Here is a 26,191-nt window from a genome sequence, read left to right as displayed (position 1 = left end):
GTGAAGTTGCGTCACAGTCTAAAGATCCATTATTCCTACGTGAGCATCCACCTGTCAATCATTACACCTGTGGATTTTGGTCATGTCTCCTGCCGTCGTGACCCTGGCACAGATGAGCGTGCGTTGTGCAATGCTGTGATCCTCACCAGTGTTTCTGCTGCTGCTCAAAAGTACACAGCAGTTAGCGATCTGTCCACGCCAAGCACAGAGGCAGTCATTTCCCAACAAGTCATTAGGTAAGAGACCAACTTTTCTGCTCCTTGCTATGAAAATAAGCACAAAACAAGCCAGTTAATGTAAATATCTAGACAAAAATATATTACTATGTCAATTTGTAGATTTAAGTTATTTTGAGTTTCTATTAATCTTGATTGCCATCACTTTAGTGAAAAAAGTGTTACTCCAAAAATGATATTGCTGTAGTGATCATTTAGTTTAATTTGAATAATAATTACTTGAATAACTAAGCCAAATGAATAGACTTGAATTGAATGCTATTTTTGAACGCTATTTGTATCAGCTCTACTACAGTGTTTTGAACCACAGATTTTCATATTATGTAGTTGAATCTTTTCGAGAATGGTTCATTAATTCACTTCTGAAAATAAATTAAGTATTTGCAAACTTCTTCAGGAAAAAAGCCAAATTCCCGTCTGACTAAATAATGGCTAACTTGGACAATAAAAGTTGTGAAAGGGTGCTGATAATTTTTAAGCCCGATTTCCTTTTATGTCAGCATATTGATTAGTTCCACTTAATAGGGTGTGGTTCCTTGCACATGGTCTGTGGCTTGAAAGATAATTAGATAATAGTTTGTAACAAAGATAAATTAGAAATAGTCTTATACTATAGCATTTCCACATGTAATTTTTGAAAATGAATTGGACTAATTGTGTGCAATGTGCTACTATTCAATATCTCGAATGTTAAATTAATCCTTTTTTTTGCAGAGAGTGAACAACAGCAGCAGAAATGGGAGACTGGGGCTTCTTGTCGACTTTGCTGGATAAGGTCCAGACCCACTCCACTGTCATTGGGAAGATCTGGATGAGCGTCTTGTTCCTTTTCCGGATCATGGTCCTGGGAGCTGGAGCGGAGAGTGTTTGGGGGGATGAACAATCAGGTTTTATCTGTAACACTCAACAGCCTGGTTGTGAGAACGTCTGCTACGACCGCACCTTCCCCATCTCGCACATCAGATTCTGGGTTCTGCAAATCATCTTTGTCTCCACGCCAACGCTGATCTACCTCGGCCACGCCATGCACATTATTCACAAAGAGAATAAACTCAGGGAGAAGCTCTCGAGTCCTGGCGGCACCCGTTTGGTCAAAGTTCCGAAATACTCGGATGAGAAAGGAAAAATTAAGATCAAGGGAAATCTTTTGGGAAGCTACCTGACGCAGCTTGTGTTTAAGATCATAATAGAAGCAGGTTTTATTGTGGGACAGTATTACTTGTATGGGTTTGTCATGGTGCCAATGTTCCCCTGCTCCAGAAAGCCTTGCCCGTTCACCGTGGAGTGCTACATGTCCCGTCCCACAGAGAAAACCATCTTCATCATCTTCATGTTGGTAGTGGCTTGTGTCTCCTTGCTGTTGAATTTCATTGAGATGTTCTACCTGCTCTGCACCAGGATCAGGTGTGGATCCAGGTCCCACAATGTCCACAAGATCACCTCACCAGAGAACCCAGCCAGCCTGTCCGGTCCAAGATGGCAGACCTCAGATGACGCACTTAAGCAGAACAAGCTCAATCTGGAGATGGAGAGCAATCAGAGCATCGGGGGTAGTCTAGATGGGGCCAAAGAGGAGAAACGGCTATTAAGTGGACATTAAAAAGGCTCTCATTACTTTAAGATTTTTAATAGGACTGCAGAATGTAATAAACAATATCAATGTAAAATGCAGTAGCAAAGATGTAAACTGCATATATTTCCCCCTAATTAACACTGTACTGTACTGCAGTGGTTTTCAAACTTTTTATCAAGCACCACTGGAGAAAATCGTTGGCACTCCTAGTACCAGCAGATCTAAACCAGTTCTAAAACAGGACTATAACAGGTTTAAATTAGGTCTAAAATCAGCAGAGTACAGCATGACTAGAGCAGTTCTAAACTAGAAATAACTCATGATACAAAATTTGAATAAAATGGACTCTAAATTAAGCAAACCCAAGAACTGCATACCACGGAACTCAAATACCACAAACACTGCAAACACCTGCAAACATCCGCTGCACTGTGATTGTTCGAATTTTGAGTTGGTGATTGAAATTTTTAAACTAATCATGAAAAGTGTGCAATATGTTTTTGTATTAAAGTACAAGAAAAGACAGAATTGTCCACTTAAATGTGTCTTTTAAGTTATTGTCATGATGTTAAGAAATATGTGTAACTAATTGATACAATTATGAAGAAAGGAGTATGTGAAATGCCTTTTGAATACTTTTTTGTATGCTTGATATTTTTAATAAATACGTTGGGAGTTTGACAACAATATTTTTGTGTTGTTGCTGTGTCTTATATAAGTCTATCTATAGTAGGTGAAAGTTTTTATAAGACTGTAAAAGTCTCTTATCATCCATGTGAAGAGTCAAATAGCTTTTTCAGACGCTGTAACAGAGTGTCGTGCCATGTGCACGTTTTAAATGATGCACAAATGACAATAAAACTATAATCTGGCATGTAGTATGTAAGTATCAGTAACAGTAGTAGGAGCAGTAACAATATAAAAGTAGTAACAGTAGACATAGTAACTGATGTGCTATTCACGGGTTTGAGAGTGATGACTCATTAGGACCGTTGCTATAGCATTTCACAATTTTATGAAAATATTATATCTGTTGAAAGGTACATTGCCCTTAAAACGTCACCAATAACAAGAAGCTAAACCCCAAGATTATTATCCTGGTAATATTATCAACCAATGTGGTTATGGTAGAAGGAAGTAACACTGCCAGAATTTTTAAAAGAAGCACTAACACAATGCTGTATATAATGGATAGGGACGGTAAAAAATTCATGATAGCAGTAAATTTATGACTAAACAGGAAAATGATACGTAAAAAGGTGTGGGATTTCACATTAATCAAAGTTGAAGTTAAGGTGATGATCAATAAAGGTATCAGACATTGGTAAAATATTAACACAGAGTAAGGCTGAAGTAAAAAATTATCAAAAGCATTTATTACAGAGCCAATTATTAACCAGAACACTCCTGCTGTTTTTCCAATGCTTTGCCCAAAAATGTCCTGAGATTTATCGTTCCCAGATGTCAGGACAACGTGACAAGGCACATGCCGCCCAAGTTGCACAATAACATTAAATCTAAAGTTCAAAGTTTGATAGACAGGATCGCTCTGGCAGAGTGGCCCCTCTGTTACTGAGCTGAACAGCTGCTGCAGGTCTGTGTCTCCACGATATTTAACTAAAAGGTAAGGAGCTATATTTTATCATTTATTTTATAATGTAAAAAAATATACACTGAGATTATTATAATAGTGCTGATTAGATTGTAATGATCATGTCAGTCATTTGATTACCTAAAGCTCAATTTGCTTCTACTGTAAATTGTTACATTAAATACAAATTTAGCTTAGTTTAGTTGCCATTTTAATGTGTAAAATATTTGTGATATGAAATTGCTGTCTTCTTTGCTCTGGACTATTTTGACCATATAGTTATAACAATACAGCAAAACTTAAAACTTAATGTGTTGTGCTCAAAATACTTGATCACAAAGATGAAGTATTTGGGCCTGATAGTTACCTGCATTTGTACAACCAGGTCTGTATCGACCACCCTGTTAATTATAGAGGGGTTTTATGAGTTGTGTAGTAAACAAACTTTCTACTGTCATAGAGCATGTACCTGTGAGGAGGCTCTGTGTCTCTCTCATCTCTCTCTCTTATATTTCCATAACCTTAAAATGATCTGTTTATTATTTATGTATGTATTTATTTATTTATTTTATACTTATAGATTTATACTGTAAATCACATTAGATGTATTTATTTGTTTGCTTTTCCAAAGCCTAGTAAACTCACTTATAACCATGCTTCCACGTGTGTGCGCAGGCGCCATGGGAGAGTGGGGGTTCCTGTCGTCGCTGCTGGATAAGGTCCAGTCTCACTCCACTGTGGTGGGCAAAGTGTGGCTCAGTGTCCTCTTCGTCTTCAGGATCATGATCCTCGGGGCTGGAGCAGAGAAGGTCAGCGTTAAGATGTTAAAGTCTGTCAAGTTCTACACAAAATAGAAAAGTAGTGATCTTTTCTCTCGAGTTCAGTCACGTCAGTAAAAATAGCACACTCTGCTGGCCAACAATTCAAAATACACCCAAAATATGCCACGTATGTGACAGTAATCTTCAAAATGTGTGATACAAAAATCGTGCATAATGCTTGTCTAATGTTTAATAAGGATCCACTTTCTCCTACAGAGCAGTCTTGTACGATTAGCCATTAAAAAAACCCCAAAAAACAAAGACAGTTTCAATCGTTTTAATGCATTTAATGTTGTAATTTCCTCTGGTTTTATTCACGTTTCTGTGTAAACTCCGCACACCCGACTGGGCGACAGGTGCGTAGGAGGTGGACCTGAAGAAGGTCAGAGCGACCGAAACGTTGTATGGAATAAATTGCATTAAGAGTGAGACAGTGTGCGGGAGTTTTCCTTTATTTTTTAGACTCTGGTTTTATTCAGAAATGGGCTGAAAGGCAAGGAAGGGGTTCCATGATATTTGTCAAAATAAAAACAATTATACACTTTTGCTGTATAATGCCATTTCAATGTAAAATAGGAGCAGACTGTGCTTCTTGGTTGATCAGCTCTCTGGAGAAGGAGGGGATAGGACCATGAGGGAATACAGTCTCATTGAAAGACTGCAGCTCAGATAAATGAGAAGTGTAAATGACACAATACAACAAATTATGCATTTATTAAATAGAAATTACAAAGTAAAACGTGAATCTTTTTTTAAAAGTAGACTATACATTTCCTGACGATCTTGTGCATTTGATTTTGAAAGGTGTGGGGCGATGAGCAGTCCAACATGGTGTGCAACACAAAGCAGCCCGGTTGCAAGAACGTGTGCTATGACCAGGCCTTCCCCATCTCTCACATCCGCTTCTGGGTCCTGCAGATCATCTTCGTCTCCAGTCCCACCCTCATCTACCTGGGCCATGTCATGCATGTCATCCACAAGGAGAAAAAACTGAGAGAATACATTCAGAGCCACTCACACAGCCAAATAGTCAAAGTCCCCAAGTACTCAGACGAAAAAGGCCATGTGGAGATCAAGGGAAACCTACTTGGCAACTACATGACATCCATATTTTTCCGAATTCTTCTAGAGGTGGCCTTCATCGTAGGGCAGTATTATCTCTATGGGTTTGTCATGCAGCCGCTGGTTGTATGTAAGCGTGCCCCATGCCCCTTCACCGTGGAGTGCTTTATGTCTCGGCCCACGGAGAAAACCATTTTTATAATCTTTATGTTAGTAGTGGCATGTGTCTCCCTGGTGCTAAATGTGATGGAGATCTTCTACCTAGCCTGTGCCCGCTCCAAAAAAAGATCCAGAACTGTGGCCGCGTCCGCCCTGGCCCTCCACCCGCATTTCCACAGCAACAGCCTCATGCAGAACGACAAGCTTAAAGAGAAGGCATAAAGAACTGCGTTTTGAAAAGAAGAACTGACTGCGGGACAATTTTACCCCATAGAAGATACACACACATTTTAAGGTCATTAGTTTTGCAATATTTAAATAATAATTTGCCCTCAAAAAGTATATTTGTGTCAATTTGATTAATATTGATCTTTTTAATGGCTTTTAGGGAAAATGCCCTATTTCAAATCAAGACCACATGTAGGCAGAGGGAGAGCACAGAGGTGTAGCATGTGTGTATGTACTTCAGTGTTTACACATTTATGATTATGACAATAAGTGTACATTTTTAACAAAAGCTTTTTTTACTTAGATTGTATGTTTTATAAAAATCGCCTGCATAATTAAACAACTAACTGTCCATTTGTTTTCCTCAATTATTAAGTTGCTCTGTGGAAGTCTGGAAGAAGTGGCAAATGAGTTGTTTAAATGAGTTTATTGTTGTTTTCTTTTCTTTTTGTTTTTGTTTGTTGTATCACACGTCTGGACTATTGTATTTTTGTTAATGGTGTCTTATAAGCCCATTTAAGGGCTCGGCATTCTTTGTATGCAAGACACAATAATAAACTAACTAACTAACTTTTCAGTGTTTCATATTTCAGAGGAAACATCTGTCTCTCACATGAGTTATAAATAAATAGAGGATTTGAAGGGTGATGTTTTATGTAAATAATTGAAGAGAGAACTGATGACTGTGGTTATAGACCATCAGTGAAGTGTTACTCTCACCCATAATGCACCTGTGCTTCTGGACTCTGAATGGTCTAGAGATATAACACCTCATGTTGTCGGCTGTGCCATGCTGACTATCATGATATCTGCAGTTTGGTCCTTTTGTCCTTGAGACTCCGTAGGTTTCACTCACAACATTCAGTTTTCTATTATAAAGCACATCTCTGCAGCTGCATGAACAAGAAGTAAGCTTCATTGATAAAGGATGAAACCACTTTCATGTTTCACAATATTTTAAGACTGAGAACAAGTCTGATGCTAAAGTTAATTTAGTATAAACTTCAAAAGTCAGTTTTTAATTATATTTTTTATTGGATGCATTGTTATCACTGTATTATCAATACAAAATCAATACATTGTAATGTCAAAACGGTGGCGGGACTACTCAGACTGTCCCACACTGGGTCTTGCTGATCTGTGTCTCTGAGCTGTGGTTGCCCACAGACACCCGACATGTGTACACCTTATGGGTGCCCCAGTCGCACGAGTTGATGGACAGAGAGCTGCTCATGTAGAAGCTCTGGTCTGGTTGTTGCACAGCGCTGCTGCTCCAGACCCCACTGTTCACTGGAGTCCCATCAACCAACCAGGCCACCTGAGCAAACGGCCCCCTCTGACGGGACACACAGAGCAGAGAGGCTCTGCTGGACTGGAGCTGTGTGAGGGAGGGGGGGAACACAGTCAGGACAGGAGCAGGGACCAAATCTGCAGGAGACAACAGCACAGGAGGTCACACAACACTACAAGAGGAGCAAATCACAGAAATATTTACACAATTACGACAAATGTTGCCACATATTCATTCATGAAACACAAATAAAGTAAATCTATAATAAATACAATCACATATGGACCATAGGCTCATGAAAATAAGATGATGAAATCAGGGATTGTTTTACACATAGTTTTTTTAATGTGAGACTGATGCTTAGAACATATTACACAACTCAAAGCAAATGAGGACTCAAAATAAACCATGAACAACTGAAGGGTGAATGTGAACAGTTAAACAGTTAAATCAACAGAACATTAACACATTATAGTTTTAATTATGTTTTAAAACACTTACATTCTTTTGCAAAGTGGTACAGGTAAAATTGTATTATATTGTGGTTATAGAGAGTGAAAAAAGTCCATACTTTAACACTGTATAAATGCTGATCTCCTGACTTTACTGTGGTTAAAAGTAGTTTAAGATGAGTTTAAGTCACTTACCGGTCACAATGAGCTTGGTGCCTTGTCCGAATACCACAGTGCTTCAGTCTGTGCACACGCTGCTACAAAAACCTCCTCACTCTCATCATGAGGCTGCCACTCCCACACTCCACTCCCACACTCCACTCTGTCACTCCACATGTGTCCCATTACCCAGGGACTGGAGAATCCAACAGTGGAAATATTCTATTCTTAGTACTTTTTCTACTTTCATTGTCATATGTCAGTCTCCTTTTAGTCTGGTTTGAGTTTGAGCTCCACATCTCAGTGCAGTAAAAGCAGAAGTGAGGTGCATAGGTTTTTGTCACAGTGTGTATCACTGTGATACGAAGTTGTTAACAGAACCATCCCATGTATTAAAGTAATAAACAGCAGAATCCACTCCATCCACATTATTGATAATCAAACGATAATCTGTTTTAGACTGATGATTAGATGTGAATTTAGGAGCTGAAAACCCAGGGCCATATCTCACATCGCTCCAGCTGTGATAAAATCTCAGAACATGTTGAGGAGCTGCTCCAGGGATCTGTTTGTACCAACGGGCAGATTTCTCAGTGACTGTGCCCAGGTTACAGTCCATGGAGGCCGTCTCTCCTCTCCTCACAGTCAGAACATCAGGCCTCTGTGTCACCGTGGTAACAGCACTCACACCTGTAAACAACAACAAGAAGACATGAAATAATCAGAGACACAGAGAAACACTCCACATGAGCTGAGGGCCTCCTACATGTGAGAGCAGCGGTCAGGGTGAGCAGGTTCCACAGCATGTTGCCACGGAGATGAGGTGTACAGCTTAGAGCAAAAGTGCAGCTTCTATACACACTCAGGCTTATAAGCAGAAGAAGAAGAGGAGAGGGAGGGGCCACAGCTGTCAATCAAAAGGAAAGATTCTTAGATGAGACCAAAGAGAAAGAAAAACTGTCAAATAATGTTTGAACTGCTCTGAAAGTTCTATTCTTGAACAATGCAGAAGACACAAGCAGTAATATTTTTAAACATTTTTTTCTTTCTTTAAAATACTTTTTTTTTTTCTATTAAAGAAGAATTTTTAAGATTACTGTGTCTAATTTTGGGATCATTAAAAAATTTACGACATTTTTGGATAGTTTTTTTCTTCTTTTTCTAATAAAGAAGAAAGAATGCTGAAGTCATATTATTTTCTGACTTTAATCGTGAGAAAACTATCCAAAAAAACGTTTTCACAACTTTAATAGCCCCAAATCTATCACAGTAATCGTGATATTTCCAAGTTGGATAATGATTTACAACAAACAAATTGGAGCGACATAATGGAAGACAGTAAAGTTGATCGTAGCTGCTGACAAATTATGATCATAATTAAAGAGATTGTGAGCAAATATTTAAACATGAGGAACAACGACAAACACAAATCCTGATCCTGGATTACTGAGGGAGAAATCACACAACCAAAGATTTGAGAACTGACAGAAACAATTTTTGTATGTAGGAAATTACAGAGGCCAGAGGGCAATAATCTGTAATGTGGAAAACTATAAACAATATTGTAAAACCAAAAGGGAAACAATCACATTTGCAACAACTTAAAATTGGAGAAAACCCACGAGCTCAACACTCTGTCCTCTTTTTTTTGAACAAGTGACTGACTCAGAGGTTTGGCTGTCATCAACAAAATAAACAATCACCACACTAAACATCATTTACACCTTTACACATCATTTATGAAAAAAAAATAAGGAAATACTGAGAAAACCTCTAACACGTTTTCACCTGAAATGGCATCTATTATATTGAACAACTTTAATCAGCAATTGATAAAGTCCAAATGGTTGGTGCAGTCTTTTTAGAGCTGAAAAAGGCTTTTGATCTACTGCACCATGATGTCCTTTTACAAAGACTATCTGGACTAAAGTTTGAGGAAACAACACCACAGTGGTTTAAGACATACCTGGAACAAAGACAACAATGTGTAATAATCAACAATGATGAGAGTGAGGACACTATGTGACTATGTGACACTGTATGTGACTATAGCACCACTTTTAACACACTCATGTAATTTCATCCAATGTTGGTTCCAGAAAAGGGGTTTTGTGTGTCCTGAGACCAGAGTCATCTCTGCATCATTTGCATAGACTCGGCTGTAGCTAAGAACAATGAACCATGTGAAACAGACAGGTGCGTCCTGCAACTGACTTTAGGATTTATGCTTCACTGATGACTCATTTATTCTGACTTTAAAATTAGTCTAAAGGGAAACTGTGGGAAACTGGCCACATTTTAGACCAGGCATATTACCATTGGACAGAGAGACCCAGGGTGAATTTATTTAGTATTTATATATATATTTTAAATTTTATTTGAACATATATTTTTTAAATATTTTATTATTGTTGATTAAATGGTGCCCATTTCACACACATTTTACTGTTATAAATTGTATGAATTTGTACATGTGTCTTTTTTAATTTTATGTACAAGAGATGGGTTTGTCATGTCTCTCCCTATAAAGAGGCTGACACACCTGTGGGTCTGTTTCAGCCTGAGGAAGGCCATGCTGGGCCCAAATGCACTGATGCATATTTCATGTCAATAGCCACGCTGTAATAAAAATGTTTTCATTTTTCTTAAACAACAGAGTGCTGTTGTCTTTGGGCATATTTAACACGCAAAATTCTGCTACACATCATACCCAAAAGAGCTGTTTACGCTGCAAAGAACCAGCTCTATCTCCAACTGACGACCCACACACTCCTGATGCTTTTTATTCTTGATTTATTTGAATGAATTTTTTCCTTTATTTATTGCAAAGGTAGAACAGTACAACAAACACACTGTTGTTTACAGACTTTAGCATGTATGACAGGACACAGTGGTCCAGGTCCTGGGACTACTCAGACTCTGTCCCACACTGGGTCTTGCTGATCTGTGTCTCTGAGCTGTGGGTGCCCACAGACACCCGACATGTGTACACCTTATGGGTGCCCCAATCGGACGTGCTGATGGACAGAGAGCTGCTCATGTAGAAGCTCTGGTCTGGTTGTTGCACAGCGCTGCTGCTCCAGGCCCCACTGTTCACTGGAGTCCCATCAACCAACCAGGCCACCTGAGCAAACGGCCCCCTCTGACGGGACACACAGAGCAGAGAGGCTCTGCTGGACTGGAGCTGTGTGAGGGAGGGGGGGAACACAGTCAGGACAGGAGCAGGGACCAAATCTGCAGGAGACAACAGCACAGGAGGTCACACAACACTACAAGAGGAGCAAATCACAGAAATATTTACACAATTATGACAAATGTTGCCACATATTCATTCATGAAACACAAATAAAGTAAATCTATAATAAATACAATCACATATGGACCATAGGTTCATGAAAATAACATGATGAAAACAGGGATTGTTTTTCAATCAAACAGAATAAACCATGAACAACTGAAGGGTGAATGTGAACAGTTACACAATTACAATAAGTCAATAGGTTAATGCATTATGCTTTTATATATGTTTTAAAATACTTAAAACAAATACTTTTTGCACCGTGGTTCAGGTAAAATTGTATTATATTGTGGTTATAGAGAGTGAAAAAGGTCCATACATTAACAGTGTATAAATGCAGATCTCCTGACTTTACTGTTGTTAAAAGTAGTTTAAGATGAGTTTAAGTCACTTACCGGTCACAATGAGCTTGGTGCCTTGTCCGAATACCACAGTGCTTCAGTCTGTGCACACGCTGCTACAAAAACCTCCTCACTCTCATCATGAGGCTGCCACTCCCACACTCCACTCCCACACTCCACTCTGTCACTCCACATGTGTCCCATTACCCAGGGACTGGAGAATCCAACAGTGGAAATATTCAATTCTTAGTACTTTTTCTACTTTCATTGTCATATGTCAGTCTCCTTTTAGTCTGGTTTGAGTTTGAGCTCCACATCTCAGTGCAGTAAAAGCAGAAGTGAGGTGCATAGGTTTTTGTCACAGTGTGTATCACTGTGATACGAAGTTGTTAACAGAACCATCCCATGTATTACAATAATAAACAGCAGAATCCACTCCATCCACATTATTGATAATCAAACGATAATCTGTTTCAGACTGATGATTAGATGTGAATTTAGGAGCTGAAAACCCAGGGCCATACTTCACATCGCTCCAGCTGTGATAAAATCTCAGAACATGTTGAGGAGCTGCTCCAGGGATCTGTTTGTACCAACGGGCAGGCGAAAGAGTGACTGTGCCCAGGTTACAGTCCATGGAGGCCGTCTCTCCTCTCCTCACAGTCAGAACATCAGGCCTCTGTGTCACCGTGGTAACAGCACTCACACCTGTAAACAACAACAAGAAGACATGAAATAATCAGAGACACAGAGAAACACTCCACATGAGCTGAGGGCCTCCTACATGTGAGAGCAGCGGTCAGGGTGAGCAGGTTCCACAGCATGTTGCCACGGAGATGAGGGTTCACTGCAGACAGATGAAAGGTTCAAAGAGTGAAGAGAGGAGAGGCTGAGAGGGATTTCATATAAGGCCCAAACCAGAGGAACTGAGGGAGGAGCCTGGCTTTGAATTAATTTACTGTTGTAACTGATACAGAAATGACAAAGAAACAAACATAACTCTAGATGATTTTGACTGGAGACATTACAAAGTGAATGAAAGATTAAAAACATATTTGTACAATATAAAAATTTTTTAACCAACTAACAAATTACAAGTTACTCCAGTTAACAAAGTGTTTTATTGGCCACGGTTCAACTTAATAAAGTGTACCTTAATATTGGCATAAAACAATAAATGCTGTTATTAATGTTGCATGGTTTACTAGTTTTAAAATGTACAACTTTATATAGAATTAACACGATTTCAAGTCAAATACCTATCCACGTGTTTTTAAACTTTAAGTCTAAACAGTATCAAATGCTTCTACTACACTGCAGCTATTGCCAGATTTAGATTTTGTATATATGTCTCTATGGTTGGCCCCATTATTCAAACTTTTGTGTTGGTTTAAATAGATTACTGCTTGTGTCTTCTGCATCGTTCAAGAAGAGAACTTTCATAGCAGGTCAATCTTTCTTTTTGATTGACAGCTGTGGCCCCTCCCTCTCCTCTTCTTCTTCTGCTTATAAGCCTGAGTGTGTATAGAAGCTGCACTTTTGCTCTAAGCTGTACACCTCATCTCCGTGGCAACATGCTGTGGAACCTGCTCACCCTGACCGCTGCTCTCACATGTAGGAGGCCCTCAGCTCATGTGGAGTGTTTCTCTGTGTCTCTGATTATTTCATGTCTTCTTGTTGTTGTTTACAGGTGTGAGTGCTGTTACCACGGTGACACAGAGGCCTGATGTTCTGACTGTGAGGAGAGGAGAGACGGCCTCCATGGACTGTAACCTGGGCACAGTCACTGACTCTGCTGCCCGTTGGTACAAACAGATCCCTGGAACAGCTCCTAAATATGTTCTGAGATTTTATCACAGCTCGAGCAGTGTGAGCTATGGCCCTGGGTTTTCAGCTCCTAAATTCACATCTAATCATCAGTCTCAATCAGATTATCGTTTGATTATCAATACTGTGGATGGAGTGGATTCTGCTGTTTATTACTGTCACACATGGGATAATTCTGCTAAAGAGCACGTATCACAGTGATACACAGTGTGACAAAAACCTATGCACCTCACTTCTGCTTTTACTGCGCTGAGATGTGGAGCTCAAACTCAAACCAGACTAAAAGGAGACTGACATATGACAATGAAAGTAGAAAAATACTAAGAATGGAATATTTCCAATGTTGGATTCTCCAGTCCCTGGGTAATGGGACACATGTGGAGTGACAGAGTGGAGTGTGGGAGTGGAGTGTGGGAGTGGCGGCCTCATGATGAGAGTGAGGAGGTTTTTGTAGCAGCGTGTGCACAGACTGAAGCACTGTGGTATTCGGACAAGGCACCAAGCTCATTGTGACCGGTAAGTGACTTAAACTTATCTTAAACTACTTTTAACCACAGTGAAGTCAGGAGATCAGCATTTATACAGTGTTAATGTGTGGACTTTTTTCACTCTCTATAACCACAATATAATACAATTTTACCTGAACCACGGTGCAAAAAGTATTTGTTTTAAGTATTTTATAACACATATTAAAGCATAATGCAACTATTGACTTTTTGTAATTGTTTAACTGTTCACATTCACCCTTCAGTTGTTCATGGTTTATTCTGTTTGATTGAAAAACAATCCCTGATTTCATCATGTTATTTTCATGAGCCTATGGTCCATATGTGATTGTATTTATTATAGATTTACTTTATTTGTGTTTCATGAATGAATATGTGGCAACATTTGTCGTAATTGTGTAAATATTTCTGTGATTTGCTCCTCTTGTAGTGTTGTGTGACCTCCTGTGCTGTTGTCTTCTGCAGATTTGGTCCCTGCTCCTGTCCTGACTGTGTTCCCCCCCTCCCTCACACAGCTCCAGTCCAGCAGAGCCTCTCTGCTCTGTGTGTCCCGTCAGAGGGGGCCGTTTGCTCAGGTGGCCCGGTTGGTTGATGGGACTCCAGTGAACAGTGGGGCCTGGAGCAGCAGCGCTGTGCAACAACCAGACCAGAGCTTCTACATGAGCAGCTCTCTGTCCATCAGCACGTCTGACTGGGGCACCCATAAGGTGTACACATGTCGGGTGTCTGTGGGCACCCACAGCTCAGAGACACAGATCAGCAAGACCCAGTGTGGGACAGAGTCTGAGTAGTCCCAGGACCTGGACCACTGTGTCCTGTCATACATGCTAAAGTCTGTAAACAACAGTGTGTTTGTTGTACTGTTCTACCTTTGCAATAAATAAAGGAAAAAATTCATTCAAATAAATTCAAGAATAAAAAGCATCAGGAGTGTGTGGGTCGTCAGTTGGAGATAGAGCTGGTTCTTTATGTGTGAGTCTCCTTTTGAAGGGAGGGACCTGAAAACCCCCATCTCCGGTAAACACAATTAAAACAAATACAGATATAATTCATAAAATGTAAACAAGTAAAATATTTGTAGAGATGCATGTCTTATAATTAATGATATTAGAAAAATATTAAAACAGAAATTTACAAATAATAAATAAATTCGCCCTGGGTCTCTCTGTCCAATGGTAATATGCCTGGTCTAAAATGTGGCCAGTTTCCCACAGTTTCCCTTTAGGCTAAATTTAAAACTCAGAATAAATGAGTCATCAGTGAAGCATAAATCCTAAAGTCAGTTGCAGGACGCACCTGTCTGTTTCACATGGTTCATTGTTCTTAGCTACAGCCGAGTCTATGCAAATGATGCAGAGATGACTCTGGTCTCAGGACACACAAAACGCCTTTTCTGGAACCAACATTGGATGAAATTACATGAGTGTGTTAAAAGTGGTGCTATAGTCACATACAGTGTCACATAGTCACATAGTGTCCTCACTCTCATCATTGTTGATTATTACACATTGTTGTCTTTGTTCCAGGTATGTCTTAAACCACTGTGGTGTTGTTTCCTCAAACTTTAGTCCAGATAGTCTTTGTATAAGGAGGTCATGGTGTAGTAGATCAAATGCCTTTTTCAGATCTAAAAAGACTGCACCAACCATTTGGACTTTATCGAATGCTGATTAAAGTTGTTCAATATAATAGATGCCATTTCAGGGGAAAAGGTGTTAGAGGTTTTCTCAGTATTTCCTTATTTCTTTTCATAAATGATGTGTAAAGGTGTAAATGATGTTTAGTGTGGTGATTGTTTTTTTTGTTGATGACAGCCAAACCTCTGAGTCAGTCACTTGTTCAAAAGAAAGAGGACAGAGTGTTGAGCTCGTGGATTTTCTCCAATTTTAAGTTGTTGCAAATGTGATTGTTTCCCTTTTGGTTTTACAATATTGTTTATAGTTTTCCACATTACAGATAATTGCCCTCTGGCCTCTGTAAATTCCCAAATAAAAAAATTGTTTCTGTCAGTTCTCAAATCTTTGGTTGTGTGATTTCTCCCTCAGTAATCCAGGATCAGGATTTGTGTTTGTCGTTGTTCCTCATGTTTAAATATTTGCTCACAATCTCTTTAATTATGATCATAATTTGTCAGCAGCTACGATCAACTTTACTGTTTTCCATTATGTCGCTCTAATTTGTTTGTTTTAAATCATTATCCAACTTGGAAATATCACAATTACTGTGTTAGATTTGGGGTTATTAAAGATGTGAAAATGTTTTTGGGATAGTAGAAAATAATATGACTTCAGCATTTTTTCTTCTTTATTAGAAAAAGAAGAAAGTATTTTAAAGAAAGAAAAAGCGTTTAAAGAGATTATTGCTTGTGTCTTCTCCATTGTTCAAGAATAGAACCTTAAGAGCAGGTCAAGCTTTATTTGACAGTTTTTCTTTCTCTTTGGTCTCATCTAAGAATCTTTCCTTTTGATTGACAGCTGTGGCCCCTCCCTCTCCTCTTCTTCTTCTGCTTATAAGCCTGAGTGTGTATAGAAGCTGCACTTTTGCTCTAAGCTGTACACCTCATCTCCGTGGCAACATGCTGTGGAACCTGCTCACCCTGACCGCTGCTCTCACATGTAGGAGGCCCTCAGCTCATGTGGAGTGTTTCTCTGTGTCTCTGATTATTTCATGTCTTCTTGTTGTTGTTTACAGGTGTGAGTGCTGTTACCACGGTGACACAGAGGCCTGATGTTCTGACTGTGAGGAGAGGAGAGACGGCCTCCATGGACTGTAACCTGGGCACAGTCACTGGCTCATCTGCCCGTTGGTACAAACAGATCCCTGGAGCAGCTCCTCAACATGTTCTGAGATTTTATCACAGCTGGAGTGATGTGAAGTATGGCCCTGGGTTTTCAGCTCCTAAATTCACATCTAATCATCAGTCTGAAACAGATTATCGTTTGGTTATCAATACTGTGGATGGAGTGGATTCTGCTGTTTATTATTGTAGTATCTGGGATGGTTCTGCTAAAGAGCACGTATCACAGTGATACACAGTGTGACAAAAACCTATGCACCTCACTTCTGCTTTTACTGCGCTGAGATGTGGAGCTCAAACTCAAACCAGACTAAAAGGAGACTGACATATGACAATGAAAGTAGAAAAATACTAAGAATTGAATATTTCCACTGTTGGATTCTCCAGTCCCTGGGTAATGGGACACATGTGGAGTGACAGAGTGGAGTGTGGGAGTGGAGTGTGGGAGTGGCAGCCTCATGATGAGAGTGAGGAGGTTTTTGTAGCAGCGTGTGCACAGACTGAAGCACTGTGGTATTCGGACAAGGCACCAAGCTCATTGTGACCGGTAAGTGACTTAAACTTATCTTAAACTACTTTTAACCACAGTAAAGTCAGGAGATCAGCATTTATACAGTGTTAATGTATGGACTTTTTTCACTCTCTATAACCACAATATAATACAATTTTACCTGAAGCACTTTGCAAAAGAATGTAAGTGTTTTAAAACATAATTAAAACTATAATGTGTTGATGTTGTGTTGATTTAACTGTTTAACTGTTCACATTCACCCTTCAGTTGTTCATGGTTTATTTTAAGCCCTCATTTGCTTTGAGTTGTGTAATATGTTCTAAGCATCAGACTCACATAAAAAATCAATATGCAAAACAATCCCTGATTTCATCATGTTATTTTCATGAGCCTATGGTCCATATGTGATTGTATTTATTATAGATTTACTTTATTTGTGTTTCATGAATGAATATGTGGCAACATTTGTCATAATTGTGTAAATATTTCTGTGATTTGCTCCTCTTGTAGTGTTGTGTGACCTCCTGTGCTGTTGTCTCCTGCAGATTTGGTCCCTGCTCCTGTCCTGACTGTGTTCCCCCCCTCCCTCACACAGCTCCAGTCCAGCAGAGCCTCTCTGCTCTGTGTGTCTCGTCAGAGGGGGCCGTTTGCTCAGGTGGCCTGGTTGGTTGATGGGACTCCAGTGAACAGTGGAGTCTGGAGCAGCAGCGCTGTGCAACAACCAGACCAGAGCTTCTACATGAGCAGCTCTCTGTCCATCAACTCGTGCGACTGGGGCACCCATAAGGTGTACACATGTCGGGTGTCTGTGGGCAACCACAGCTCAGAGACACAGATCAGCAAGACCCAGTGTGGGACAGAGTCTGAGTAGTCCCAGGACCTGGACCACTGTGTCCTGTCATACATGCTACAGTCTGTAAACAACAGTGTGTTTGTTGTACTGTTCTACCTTTTCAATAAATAAAGGAAAAAATTCATTCAAATAAATCAAGAATAAAAAGCATCAGGAGTGTGTGGGTCGTCAGTTGGAGATAGAGCTGGTTCTTTGCAGCGTAGACAGCTCTTTTGGGTATGATGTGTAGCAGAATTTTGCGTGTTAAATATGCCCAAAGACAACAGCACTCTGTTGTTTAAGAAAAATGAAAACATTTTTATTACAGCGTGGCTATTGACATGAAATATGCATCAGTGCATTTGGGCCCAGCATGGCCTTCCTCAGGCTGAAACAGACCCACAGGTGTGTCAGCCTCTTTTTATAGGGAGAGACATGACAAACCCATCTCTTGTACATAAAATTAAAAAAGACACATGTACAAATTCATACAATTTATAACAGTAAAATGTGTGTGAAATGGGCACCATTTAATCAACAATAATAAAATATTTAAAAAATATATGTTCAAATAAAATTTAAAATATATATATATAAATACTAAATAAATTCACCCTGGGTCTCTCTGTCCAATGGAAATATGCCTGGTCTAAAATGTGGCCAGTTTCCCACAGTTTCCCTTTAGACTAAATTTAAAACTCAGAATAAATGAGTCATCAGTGAAGCATAAATCCTAAAGTCAGTTGCAGGACGCACCTGTCTGTTTCACATGGTTCATTGTTCTTAGCTACAGCCGAGTCTATGCAAATGATGCAGAGATGACTCTGGTCTCAGGACACACAAAACCCCTTTTCTGGAACCAACATTGGATGAAATTACATGAGTGTGTTAAAAGTGGTGCTATAGTCACATACAGTGTCACATAGTCACATAGTGTCCTCACTCTCATCATTGTTGATTATTACACATTGTTGTCTTTGTTCCAGGTATGTCTTAAACCACTGTGGTGTTGTTTCCTCAAACTTTAGTCCAGACTTTGTATAAGGAGGTCATGGTGTAGTAGATCAAATGCCTTTTTTAGATCTAAAAAGACTGCACCAACCATTTGGACTTTATCGAAGGCTGATTAAAGTTGTTCAATAAAATAACAGTTGGCCATTTCAGGTGAAAACTGAGGGCAGATCTCAAAGTGCAGAGGATGCAGTACGTCATTAGAGTGTAAGAATGACATGAGCTGATTTGCCACAATCTTCTCTAACAACTTGGAGAAAACTGACAAAATGCTAATTTGTCTGTAACTGCATGCCTGATTTGAGACACCAGGATAAATATTGGTATAACTTTTGATTATTTCCAGTCCTTTAGGAATTCTCAGGGGTTTTTTTAAGAGAAATTTTTCAAATGAGTTAGTTTTGCCAGTATTTCCTTATTTCTTTCCATAAATGATGTATAAAGGTGTAAAAGATGTTTAGTGTGGTGATTGTTTATTTTGTTGATGACAGCCAAACCTCTGAGTCAGTCACTTGTTCAAAAGAAAGAGGACAGAGTGTTGAGCTTGTGGGTTTTCTCCAATTTTAATTTCCTGCAAATGTGATTGTTTCCCTTTTGGTTTTACAATATTGTTTGTAGTTTTCCACATTACAGATTATTGCCCTCTGGCCTCTGTAATTTCCTAAATATAAAAATTGTTTCTGTCAGTTCTCAGATCTTTGGTTGTGTAATTTCTCCCTCAGTAATCCAGGATCGGGATTTGTGTTTGTCGTTGTTCCTCATGTTTAAATATTTGCTCACAATCTCTTTAACTATGATCATAATTTGTCAGCAGCTACAATCAACTTTATTATCTTCCATTATGTCGCTCCAATTTGTTTGTTTTCAATCATTATCCAACTTGGAAATATCACAATTACTGTGATAGATTTGGGGTTATTAAAGTTGTGAAAATGTTTTTTGGATAGTTTTCTCACAATTAAAGTCAGAAAGTAATATGACTTCAGCATTCTTTCTTCTTTATTAGAAAAAGAAGAAAGTATTTTAAAGAAAGAAAAAACATTTAAAGAGATAACTGCTTGTGTCTTCTGCATTGTTCAAGAATAGAACTTTCAGAGCAGTTCAAACATTATTTGACAGTTTTTCTTTCTCTTTGGTCTCATCTAAGAATCTTTCCTTTTGATTGTCAGCTGTGGCCCCTCCCTCTCCTCTTCTTCTTCTGCTTATAAGCCTGAGTGTGTATAGAAGCTGCACTTTTGCTCTAAGCTGTACACCTCATCTCCGTGGCAACATGCTGTGGAACCTGCTCACCCTGACCGCTGCTCTCACATGTAGGAGGCCCTCAGCTCATGTGGAGTGTTTCTCTGTGTCTCTGATTATTTCATGTCTTCTTGTTGTTGTTTACAGGTGTGAGTGCTGTTACCACGGTGACACAGAGACCTGATGTTCTGACTGTGAGGAGAGGAGAGACGGCCTCCATGGACTGTAACCTGGGCACAGTCACTGACAAATCTGCCCGTTGGTACAAACAGATCCCTGGAGCAGCTCCTCAACATGTTCTGAGATTTTATCACAGCTGGAGTGATGTGAAGTATGGCCCTGGGTTTTCAGCTCCTAAATTCACATCTAATCATCAGTCTGAAACAGATTATCGTTTGATTATCAATAATGTGGATGGAGTGGATTCTGCTGTTTATTACTGTAATACATGGGATAAATCTGCTAAAGAGCAGGTATCACAGTGATACACACTGTGACAAAAACCTATGCACCTCACTTCTGCTTTTACTGCGCTGAGATGTGGAGCTCAAACTCAAACCAGACTAAAAGGAGACTGACATATGACAATGAAAGTAGAAAAATACTAAGAATTGAATATTTCCACTGTTGGATTCTCCAGTCCCTGGGTAATGGGACACATGTGGAGTGACAGAGTGGAGTGTGGGAGTGGAGTGTGGGAGTGGCAGCCTCATGATGAGAGTGAGGAGGTTTTTGTAGCAGCGTGTGCACAGACTGAAGCACTGTGGTATTCGGACAAGGCACCAAGCTCATTGTGACCGGTAAGTGACTTAAACTTCTCTTAAACTACTTTTAACCACAGTAAAGTCAGGAGATCAGCATTTATACAGTGTTAATGTATGGACTTTTTTCACTCTCTATAACCACAATATAATACAATTTTACCTGTACCACTTTGCAAAAAGTATTTAAGTATTTTAAAACATATATAAAACCATAATGCATTAAACTTATGACTTATTGTAATTGTTTAACTGTTCACATTCACCCTTCAGTTGTTCATGGTTTATTTTGAGCCCTCATTTGCTTTGAGTTGTGTAATATGTTCTAAGCATCAGTCTCACATAAAACAATCAATGTGTAAAAAAAAATTCCTGATTTCATCATGTTATTTTCATGAGCCTATGGTCCATATGTGATTGTATTTATTACAGATTTACTTTATTTGTGTTTCATGAATGAATATGTGGCAACATTTGTCGTAATTGTGTAAATATTTCTGTGATTTGCTCCTCTTGTAGTGTTGTGTGACCTCCTGTGCTGTTGTCTCCTGCAGATTTGGTCCCTGCTCCTGTCCTGACTGTGTTCCCCCCCTCCCTCACACAGCTCCAGTCCAGCAGAGCCTCTCTGCTCTGTGTGTCTCGTCAGAGGGGGCCGTTTTCTCAGGTGGCCTGGTTGGTTGATGGGACTCCAGTGAACAGTGGAGTCTGGAGCAGCAGCGCTGTGCAACAACCAGACCAGAGCTTCTACATGAGCAGCTCTCTGTCCATCAACTCGTGCGACTGGGGCACCCATAAGGTGTACACATGTCGGGTGTCTGTGGGCAACCACAGCTCAGAGACACAGATCAGCAAGACCCAGTGTGGGACAGTCTGAGTAGTCCCAGGACCTGGACCACTGTGTCCTGTCATACATGCTAAAGTCTGTAAACAACAGTGTGTTTGTCGTACTGTTCTACCTTTGCAATAAATAAAGGAAAAAATTCATTCAAATAAATTCAAGAATAAAAAGCATCAGGAGTGTGTGGGTCGTCAGTTGAAGATAGAGCTGGTTCTTTGTGTGTGAGTCTCCTTTTGAAGGGAGGGACCTGAAAAAACCCATCTCCGGCAAACACAATTAAAACAAACACATATATACTTCATAAAATTTAAAGAAGTAAAATGTTTGTAGAGATGCATGTCTTATAATGAATGATATTAGAAAAATATTAAAACAGAAATTTACAAATAATAAATAAATTCACCCTGGGTCTCTCTGTCCAATGGTAATATGCCTGGTCTAAAATGTGGCCAGTTTCCCACAGTTTCCCTTTAGGCTAAATTTAAAACTCAGAATAAATGAGTCATCAGTGAAGTATAAATCCTAAAGTCAGTTGCAGGACGCACCTGTCTGTTTCACATGGTTCATTGTTCTTAGCTACAGCCGAGTCTATGCAAATGATGCAGAGATGACTCTGGTCTCAGGACACACAAAACCCCTTTTCTGGAACCAACATTGGATGAAATTACATGAGTGTGTTAAAAGTGGTGCTATAGTCACATACAGTGTCACATAGTCACATAGTGTCCTCAGTCTCATCATTGTTGATTATTACACATTGTTGTCTTTGTTCCAGGTATGTCTTAAACCACTGTGGTGTTGTTTCCTCAAACTTTAGTCCAGATAGTCTTTGTACAAGGACATCACGGTGTAGTAGATCAAAAGCCTTTTTCAGCTCTAAAAAGACTGCACCAACCATTTGGACTTTATCGATTGCTGATTAAAGTTGTTCAATATAATAGATGCCATTTCAGGTGAAAACATGTTAGAGGTTTTCTCAGTATTTCCTTATTTCTTTTCATAAATGATGTGTAAAGGTGTAAAAGATGTTTAGTGTGGTGATTGTTTATTTTGTTGATGACAGCCAAACCTCTGAGTCAGTCACTTGTTCAAAAGAAAGAGGACAGAGTGTTGAGCTCGTGGGTTTTCTCCAATTTTAAGTTGTTGCAAATGTGATTGTTTCCCTTTTGGTTTTACAATATTGTTTGTAGTTTTCCACATTACAGATTATTGCCCTCTGGCCTCTGTAATTTCCTAAATATAAAAATTGTTTCTGTCAGTTCTCAGATCTTTGGTTGTGTGATTTCTCCCTCAGTAATCCAGGATCAGGATTTGTGTTTGTCGTTGTTCCTCATGTTTAAATATTTGCTCACAATCTCTTTAATTATGATCATAATTTGTCAGCAGCTACGATCAACTTTACTGTCTTCCATTATGTCGCTCCAATTTGTTTGTTGTAAATCATTATCCAACTTGGAAATATCACAATTACTGTGATAGATTTGGGGCTATTAAAGTTGTGAAAATGTTTTTTTGATAGTTTTCTCACGATTAAAGTCAAAAATGATATGACTTCAGCCTTTTTTCTTATTAGAAAAAGAAGAAAAAAAATATCCAAAAATATCGTAAATGTTTTAATAATCCCAAAATCTAACACAGTAATCTTAATAATTCTTCTTTATTACAAAAAAAGGAAGTATTTTAAAGAAAGAAAAAAAAAGTTTAAAGAGGTTACTGCTTGTGTCTTCTCCATTGTTCAAGAATAGAACCTTAAGAGCAGGTCAAGCTTTATTTGACAGTTTTTCTTTCTCTTTGGTCTCATCTAAGAATCTTTCCTTTTGATTGTCAGCTGTGGCCCCTCCCTCTCCTCTTCTTCTTCTGCTTATAAGCCTGAGTGTGTATAGAAGCTGCACTTTTGCTCTAAGCTGTACACCTCATCTCCGTGGCAACATGCTGTGGAACCTGCTCACCCTGACCGCTGCTCTCACATGTAGGAGGCCCTCAGCTCATGTGGAGTGTTTCTCTGTGTCTCTGATTATTTCATGTCTTCTTGTTGTTGTTTACAGGTGTGAGTGCTGTTACCACGGTGACACAGAGACCTGATGTTCTGACTGTGAGGAGAGGAGAGACGGCCTCCATGGACTGTAACCTGGGCACAGTCATTAACTCTGCCCGTTGGTACAAACAGATCCCTGGAGCAGCTCCTAAATATGTTCTGAGATTTTTTCACAACTGGAGCGATGTGAAGTATGGCCCTGGGTTTTCAGCTCCTAAATTCACATCTAATCATCAGTCTGAAACAGATTATCGTTTGATTATCAATAATGTGGATGGAGTGGATTCTGCTGTTTATTACTGTCATACATGGGATGGTTCTGCTCAAGAGGAGGTATCACAGTGATACACAGTGTGACAAAAACCTATGCACCTCACTTCTGCTTTTACTGCACTGAGATGTGGAGCTCAAACTCAAACCAGACTAAAAGGAGACTGACATATGACAATGAAAGTAGAAAAATACTAAGAATTGAATATTTCCACTGTTGGATTCTCCAGTCCCTGGGTAATGGGACACATGTGGAGTGACAGAGTGGAGTGTGGGAGTGGAGTGTGGGAGTGGCAGCCTCATGATGAGAGTGAGGAGGTTTTTGTAGCAGCGTGTGCACAGACTGAAGCACTGTGGTATTCGGACAAGGCACCAAGCTCATTGTGACCGGTAAGTGACTTAAACTTATCTTAAACTACTTTTAACCACAGTAAAGTCAGGAGATCAGCATTTATACAGTGTTAATGTATGGACTTTTTTCACTCTCTATAACCACAATATAATACAATTTTACCTGAACCACGGTGCAAAAAGTATTTGTTTTAAGTATTTTAAAACATATATAAAAGCATAATGCAACTATTGACTTATTGTAATTGTTTAACTGTTCACATTCACCCTTCAGTTGTTCATGGTTTATTCTCTTTGATTGTAAAACAATCCCTGATTTCATCATGTTATTTTCATGAGCATATGGTCCATATGTGATTGTATTTATTATAGATTTACTTTATTTGTGTTTCATGAATGAATATGTGGCAACATTTGTCGTAATTGTGTAAATATTTCTGTGATTTGCTCCTCTTGTAGTGTTGTGTGACCTCCTGTGCTGTTGTCTTCTGCAGATTTGGTCCCTGCTCCTGTCCTGACTGTGTTCCCCCCCTCCCTCACACAGCTCCAGTCCAGCAGAGCCTCTCTGCTCTGTGTGTCCCGTCAGAGGGGGCCGTTTGCTCAGGTGGCCTGGTTGGTTGATGGGACTCCAGTGAACAGTGGAGTCTGGAGCAGCAGCGCTGTGCAACAACCAGACCAGAGCTTCTACATGAGCAGCTCTCTGTCCATCAGCACGTCCGATTGGGGCACCCATAAGGTGTACACATGTCGGGTGTCTGTGGGCAACCACAGCTCAGAGACACAGATCAGCAAGACCCAGTGTGGGACAGTCTGAGTAGTCCCGCCATTGTTGTGGTTACAATATATTGATTTTGTATTGATAATGCAGTATCTAATAACAATGCATCCAATAAAAATATAATTCAAACTGACTTTTGAAGTTTATACTAAATTAGCTTTAGCATCAGACTTGTTCTCAGTCTTAAAATATGGGGAAACATGAAAGTGGTTTCATCCTTCATCAATGAAGCTTACTTCTTGTTCATGCAGCTGCAGAGATGTGTTTTATAATAGAAAACTGAATGTTGTGAGTGAAACCTACGGAGTCTCAAGGACAAAAGGACCAAACTGCAGACATCATGATAGTAGATAGCATGGCACAGCTGATAACATGAGGTGTTATATCTCTAGACCATTCAGAGTCCAGAAGCACAGGTGCATTATGGGTGAGAGTAACACTTCACTGATGGTCTATAACCACAGTCATCAGTTCTCTCTTCAATTATTTACATAAAACATCACCCTTCAAATCCTCTATTTATTTATAACTCGTGTGAGAGACAGATGTTTCCTCTGAAATATGAAACCCTGAAAAGAACTAACCTGTGAAAACTTATGAAACAATCATTATGCACACATGGACAAAATAGTTGGTACCCTTTGGTTAATGAAAGAAAAACTCACAATGGTCACAGAAATAACTTGAATCTGACAAAAGTAATAATAAATAAAAATAAATCTATGAAATTTAAGCAATGAAAGTCAGACATGTCTTTTCAACAGAATTATGAAACAGGCGTGAACAAAAAGGACAGTATACTTAACTTAATATTTTGTTGCACAACCTTTTGAAGCAATCACTGCAATCAAACGATTCCTGTAACTGTCAATGAGACTTCTGCACCTCTCAGCAGGTATTTTGGTCCACTCCTCGTGAGCAAACTGCTCCAGTTGTCTCAGGTTTGAAGGGTGCCTTTTCCAGACGGCATGTTTCAGCTTCTTCCAAAGATGCTCAATAGGATTTAGGTCAGGGCTCATAGAAGGCCACTTTAGAATAGTCCAATGTTTTCCTCTTAGTCATTCTTGGGTGTTTTTAGCTGTTTGTTTTGGGTCATTGTCCTGTTGCCCATGACCTGCGACTGAGCCCAGGCTTTCTGACACTGGTCAGCACATTTCTCTCCAGAATCCCTTGATAGTCTTGAGATTTCATTGTACCCTGCACAGATTCAAGACACTCTGTGCC

At 39.4% G+C, this 26,191-nt stretch overlaps 8 protein-coding genes across 8 annotated transcripts; 6 read left to right on the top strand and 2 right to left on the bottom strand.

Annotated features, from left to right (window-relative positions):
- The first annotated feature begins 108 nt into the window (after positions 1-108).
- gja13.1 (gap junction protein alpha 13.1) lies at positions 109-2,498 on the top strand. Its single transcript, XM_033991103.2, has 2 exons — positions 109-236; positions 951-2,498. Exon 2 carries the CDS (start codon positions 973-975, stop codon positions 1,834-1,836), a length of 864 nt encoding a protein of 287 aa, XP_033846994.1. The 5' UTR covers positions 109-236; positions 951-972; the 3' UTR covers positions 1,837-2,498.
- An 835-nt stretch (positions 2,499-3,333) lies between these two features.
- On the top strand, positions 3,334-5,926 carry LOC117393003 (gap junction Cx32.2 protein-like). The gene is made up of 3 exons (XM_033991172.2): positions 3,334-3,433; positions 4,076-4,209; positions 5,026-5,926. Exons 2-3 carry the CDS (start codon positions 4,081-4,083, stop codon positions 5,662-5,664), a joined length of 768 nt encoding a protein of 255 aa, XP_033847063.1. The 5' UTR covers positions 3,334-3,433; positions 4,076-4,080; the 3' UTR covers positions 5,665-5,926.
- An 829-nt stretch (positions 5,927-6,755) lies between these two features.
- LOC117392847 (immunoglobulin lambda-1 light chain-like) lies at positions 6,756-8,466 on the bottom strand. The gene is made up of 4 exons (XM_033991008.2): positions 8,339-8,466; positions 7,929-8,262; positions 7,609-7,649; positions 6,756-7,098 (listed from the first exon to the last, which is right to left on the bottom strand). The coding sequence occupies exons 1-4, from the start codon at positions 8,376-8,378 to the stop codon at positions 6,779-6,781; spliced, it is 735 nt and encodes a 244-aa protein (XP_033846899.1). The 5' UTR covers positions 8,379-8,466; the 3' UTR covers positions 6,756-6,778.
- A 1,920-nt stretch (positions 8,467-10,386) lies between these two features.
- LOC117393018 (immunoglobulin kappa light chain-like) lies at positions 10,387-12,116 on the bottom strand. The gene is made up of 4 exons (XM_033991189.2): positions 11,996-12,116; positions 11,586-11,919; positions 11,266-11,306; positions 10,387-10,806 (listed from the first exon to the last, which is right to left on the bottom strand). Exons 1-4 carry the CDS (start codon positions 12,033-12,035, stop codon positions 10,481-10,483), a joined length of 741 nt encoding a protein of 246 aa, XP_033847080.1. The 5' UTR covers positions 12,036-12,116; the 3' UTR covers positions 10,387-10,480.
- A 606-nt stretch (positions 12,117-12,722) lies between these two features.
- Positions 12,723-14,429, top strand: LOC117393020 (immunoglobulin kappa light chain-like). The gene is made up of 4 exons (XM_055232310.1): positions 12,723-12,825; positions 12,902-13,223; positions 13,514-13,554; positions 14,010-14,429. Exons 1-4 carry the CDS (start codon positions 12,786-12,788, stop codon positions 14,333-14,335), a joined length of 729 nt encoding a protein of 242 aa, XP_055088285.1. The 5' UTR covers positions 12,723-12,785; the 3' UTR covers positions 14,336-14,429.
- A 1,602-nt stretch (positions 14,430-16,031) lies between these two features.
- On the top strand, positions 16,032-17,750 carry LOC117393021 (immunoglobulin kappa light chain-like). The gene is made up of 4 exons (XM_033991191.2): positions 16,032-16,159; positions 16,236-16,569; positions 16,848-16,888; positions 17,398-17,750. The coding sequence occupies exons 1-4, from the start codon at positions 16,120-16,122 to the stop codon at positions 17,721-17,723; spliced, it is 741 nt and encodes a 246-aa protein (XP_033847082.1). The 5' UTR covers positions 16,032-16,119; the 3' UTR covers positions 17,724-17,750.
- Positions 17,751-19,878: 2,128 nt separating this feature from the next.
- LOC117393023 (immunoglobulin kappa light chain-like) lies at positions 19,879-21,652 on the top strand. Its single transcript, XM_033991194.2, has 4 exons — positions 19,879-20,005; positions 20,082-20,415; positions 20,694-20,734; positions 21,250-21,652. Exons 1-4 carry the CDS (start codon positions 19,966-19,968, stop codon positions 21,567-21,569), a joined length of 735 nt encoding a protein of 244 aa, XP_033847085.1. The 5' UTR covers positions 19,879-19,965; the 3' UTR covers positions 21,570-21,652.
- Positions 21,653-23,399: 1,747 nt separating this feature from the next.
- Positions 23,400-25,096, top strand: LOC117393022 (immunoglobulin kappa light chain-like). Its single transcript, XM_033991193.2, has 4 exons — positions 23,400-23,502; positions 23,579-23,909; positions 24,188-24,228; positions 24,684-25,096. The coding sequence occupies exons 1-4, from the start codon at positions 23,463-23,465 to the stop codon at positions 25,001-25,003; spliced, it is 732 nt and encodes a 243-aa protein (XP_033847084.1). The 5' UTR covers positions 23,400-23,462; the 3' UTR covers positions 25,004-25,096.
- Positions 25,097-26,191: the final 1,095 nt, after the last annotated feature.

This window comes from Periophthalmus magnuspinnatus, chromosome 24 (assembly GCF_009829125.3).
Source record: "Periophthalmus magnuspinnatus isolate fPerMag1 chromosome 24, fPerMag1.2.pri, whole genome shotgun sequence".
NCBI classification, from domain to species: Eukaryota; Metazoa; Chordata; class Actinopteri; order Gobiiformes; family Gobiidae; genus Periophthalmus; species Periophthalmus magnuspinnatus.
The sequence above is the reverse complement of the archived record's forward strand: the minus strand, read 5'-3'. Positions and strand labels throughout refer to the sequence as shown.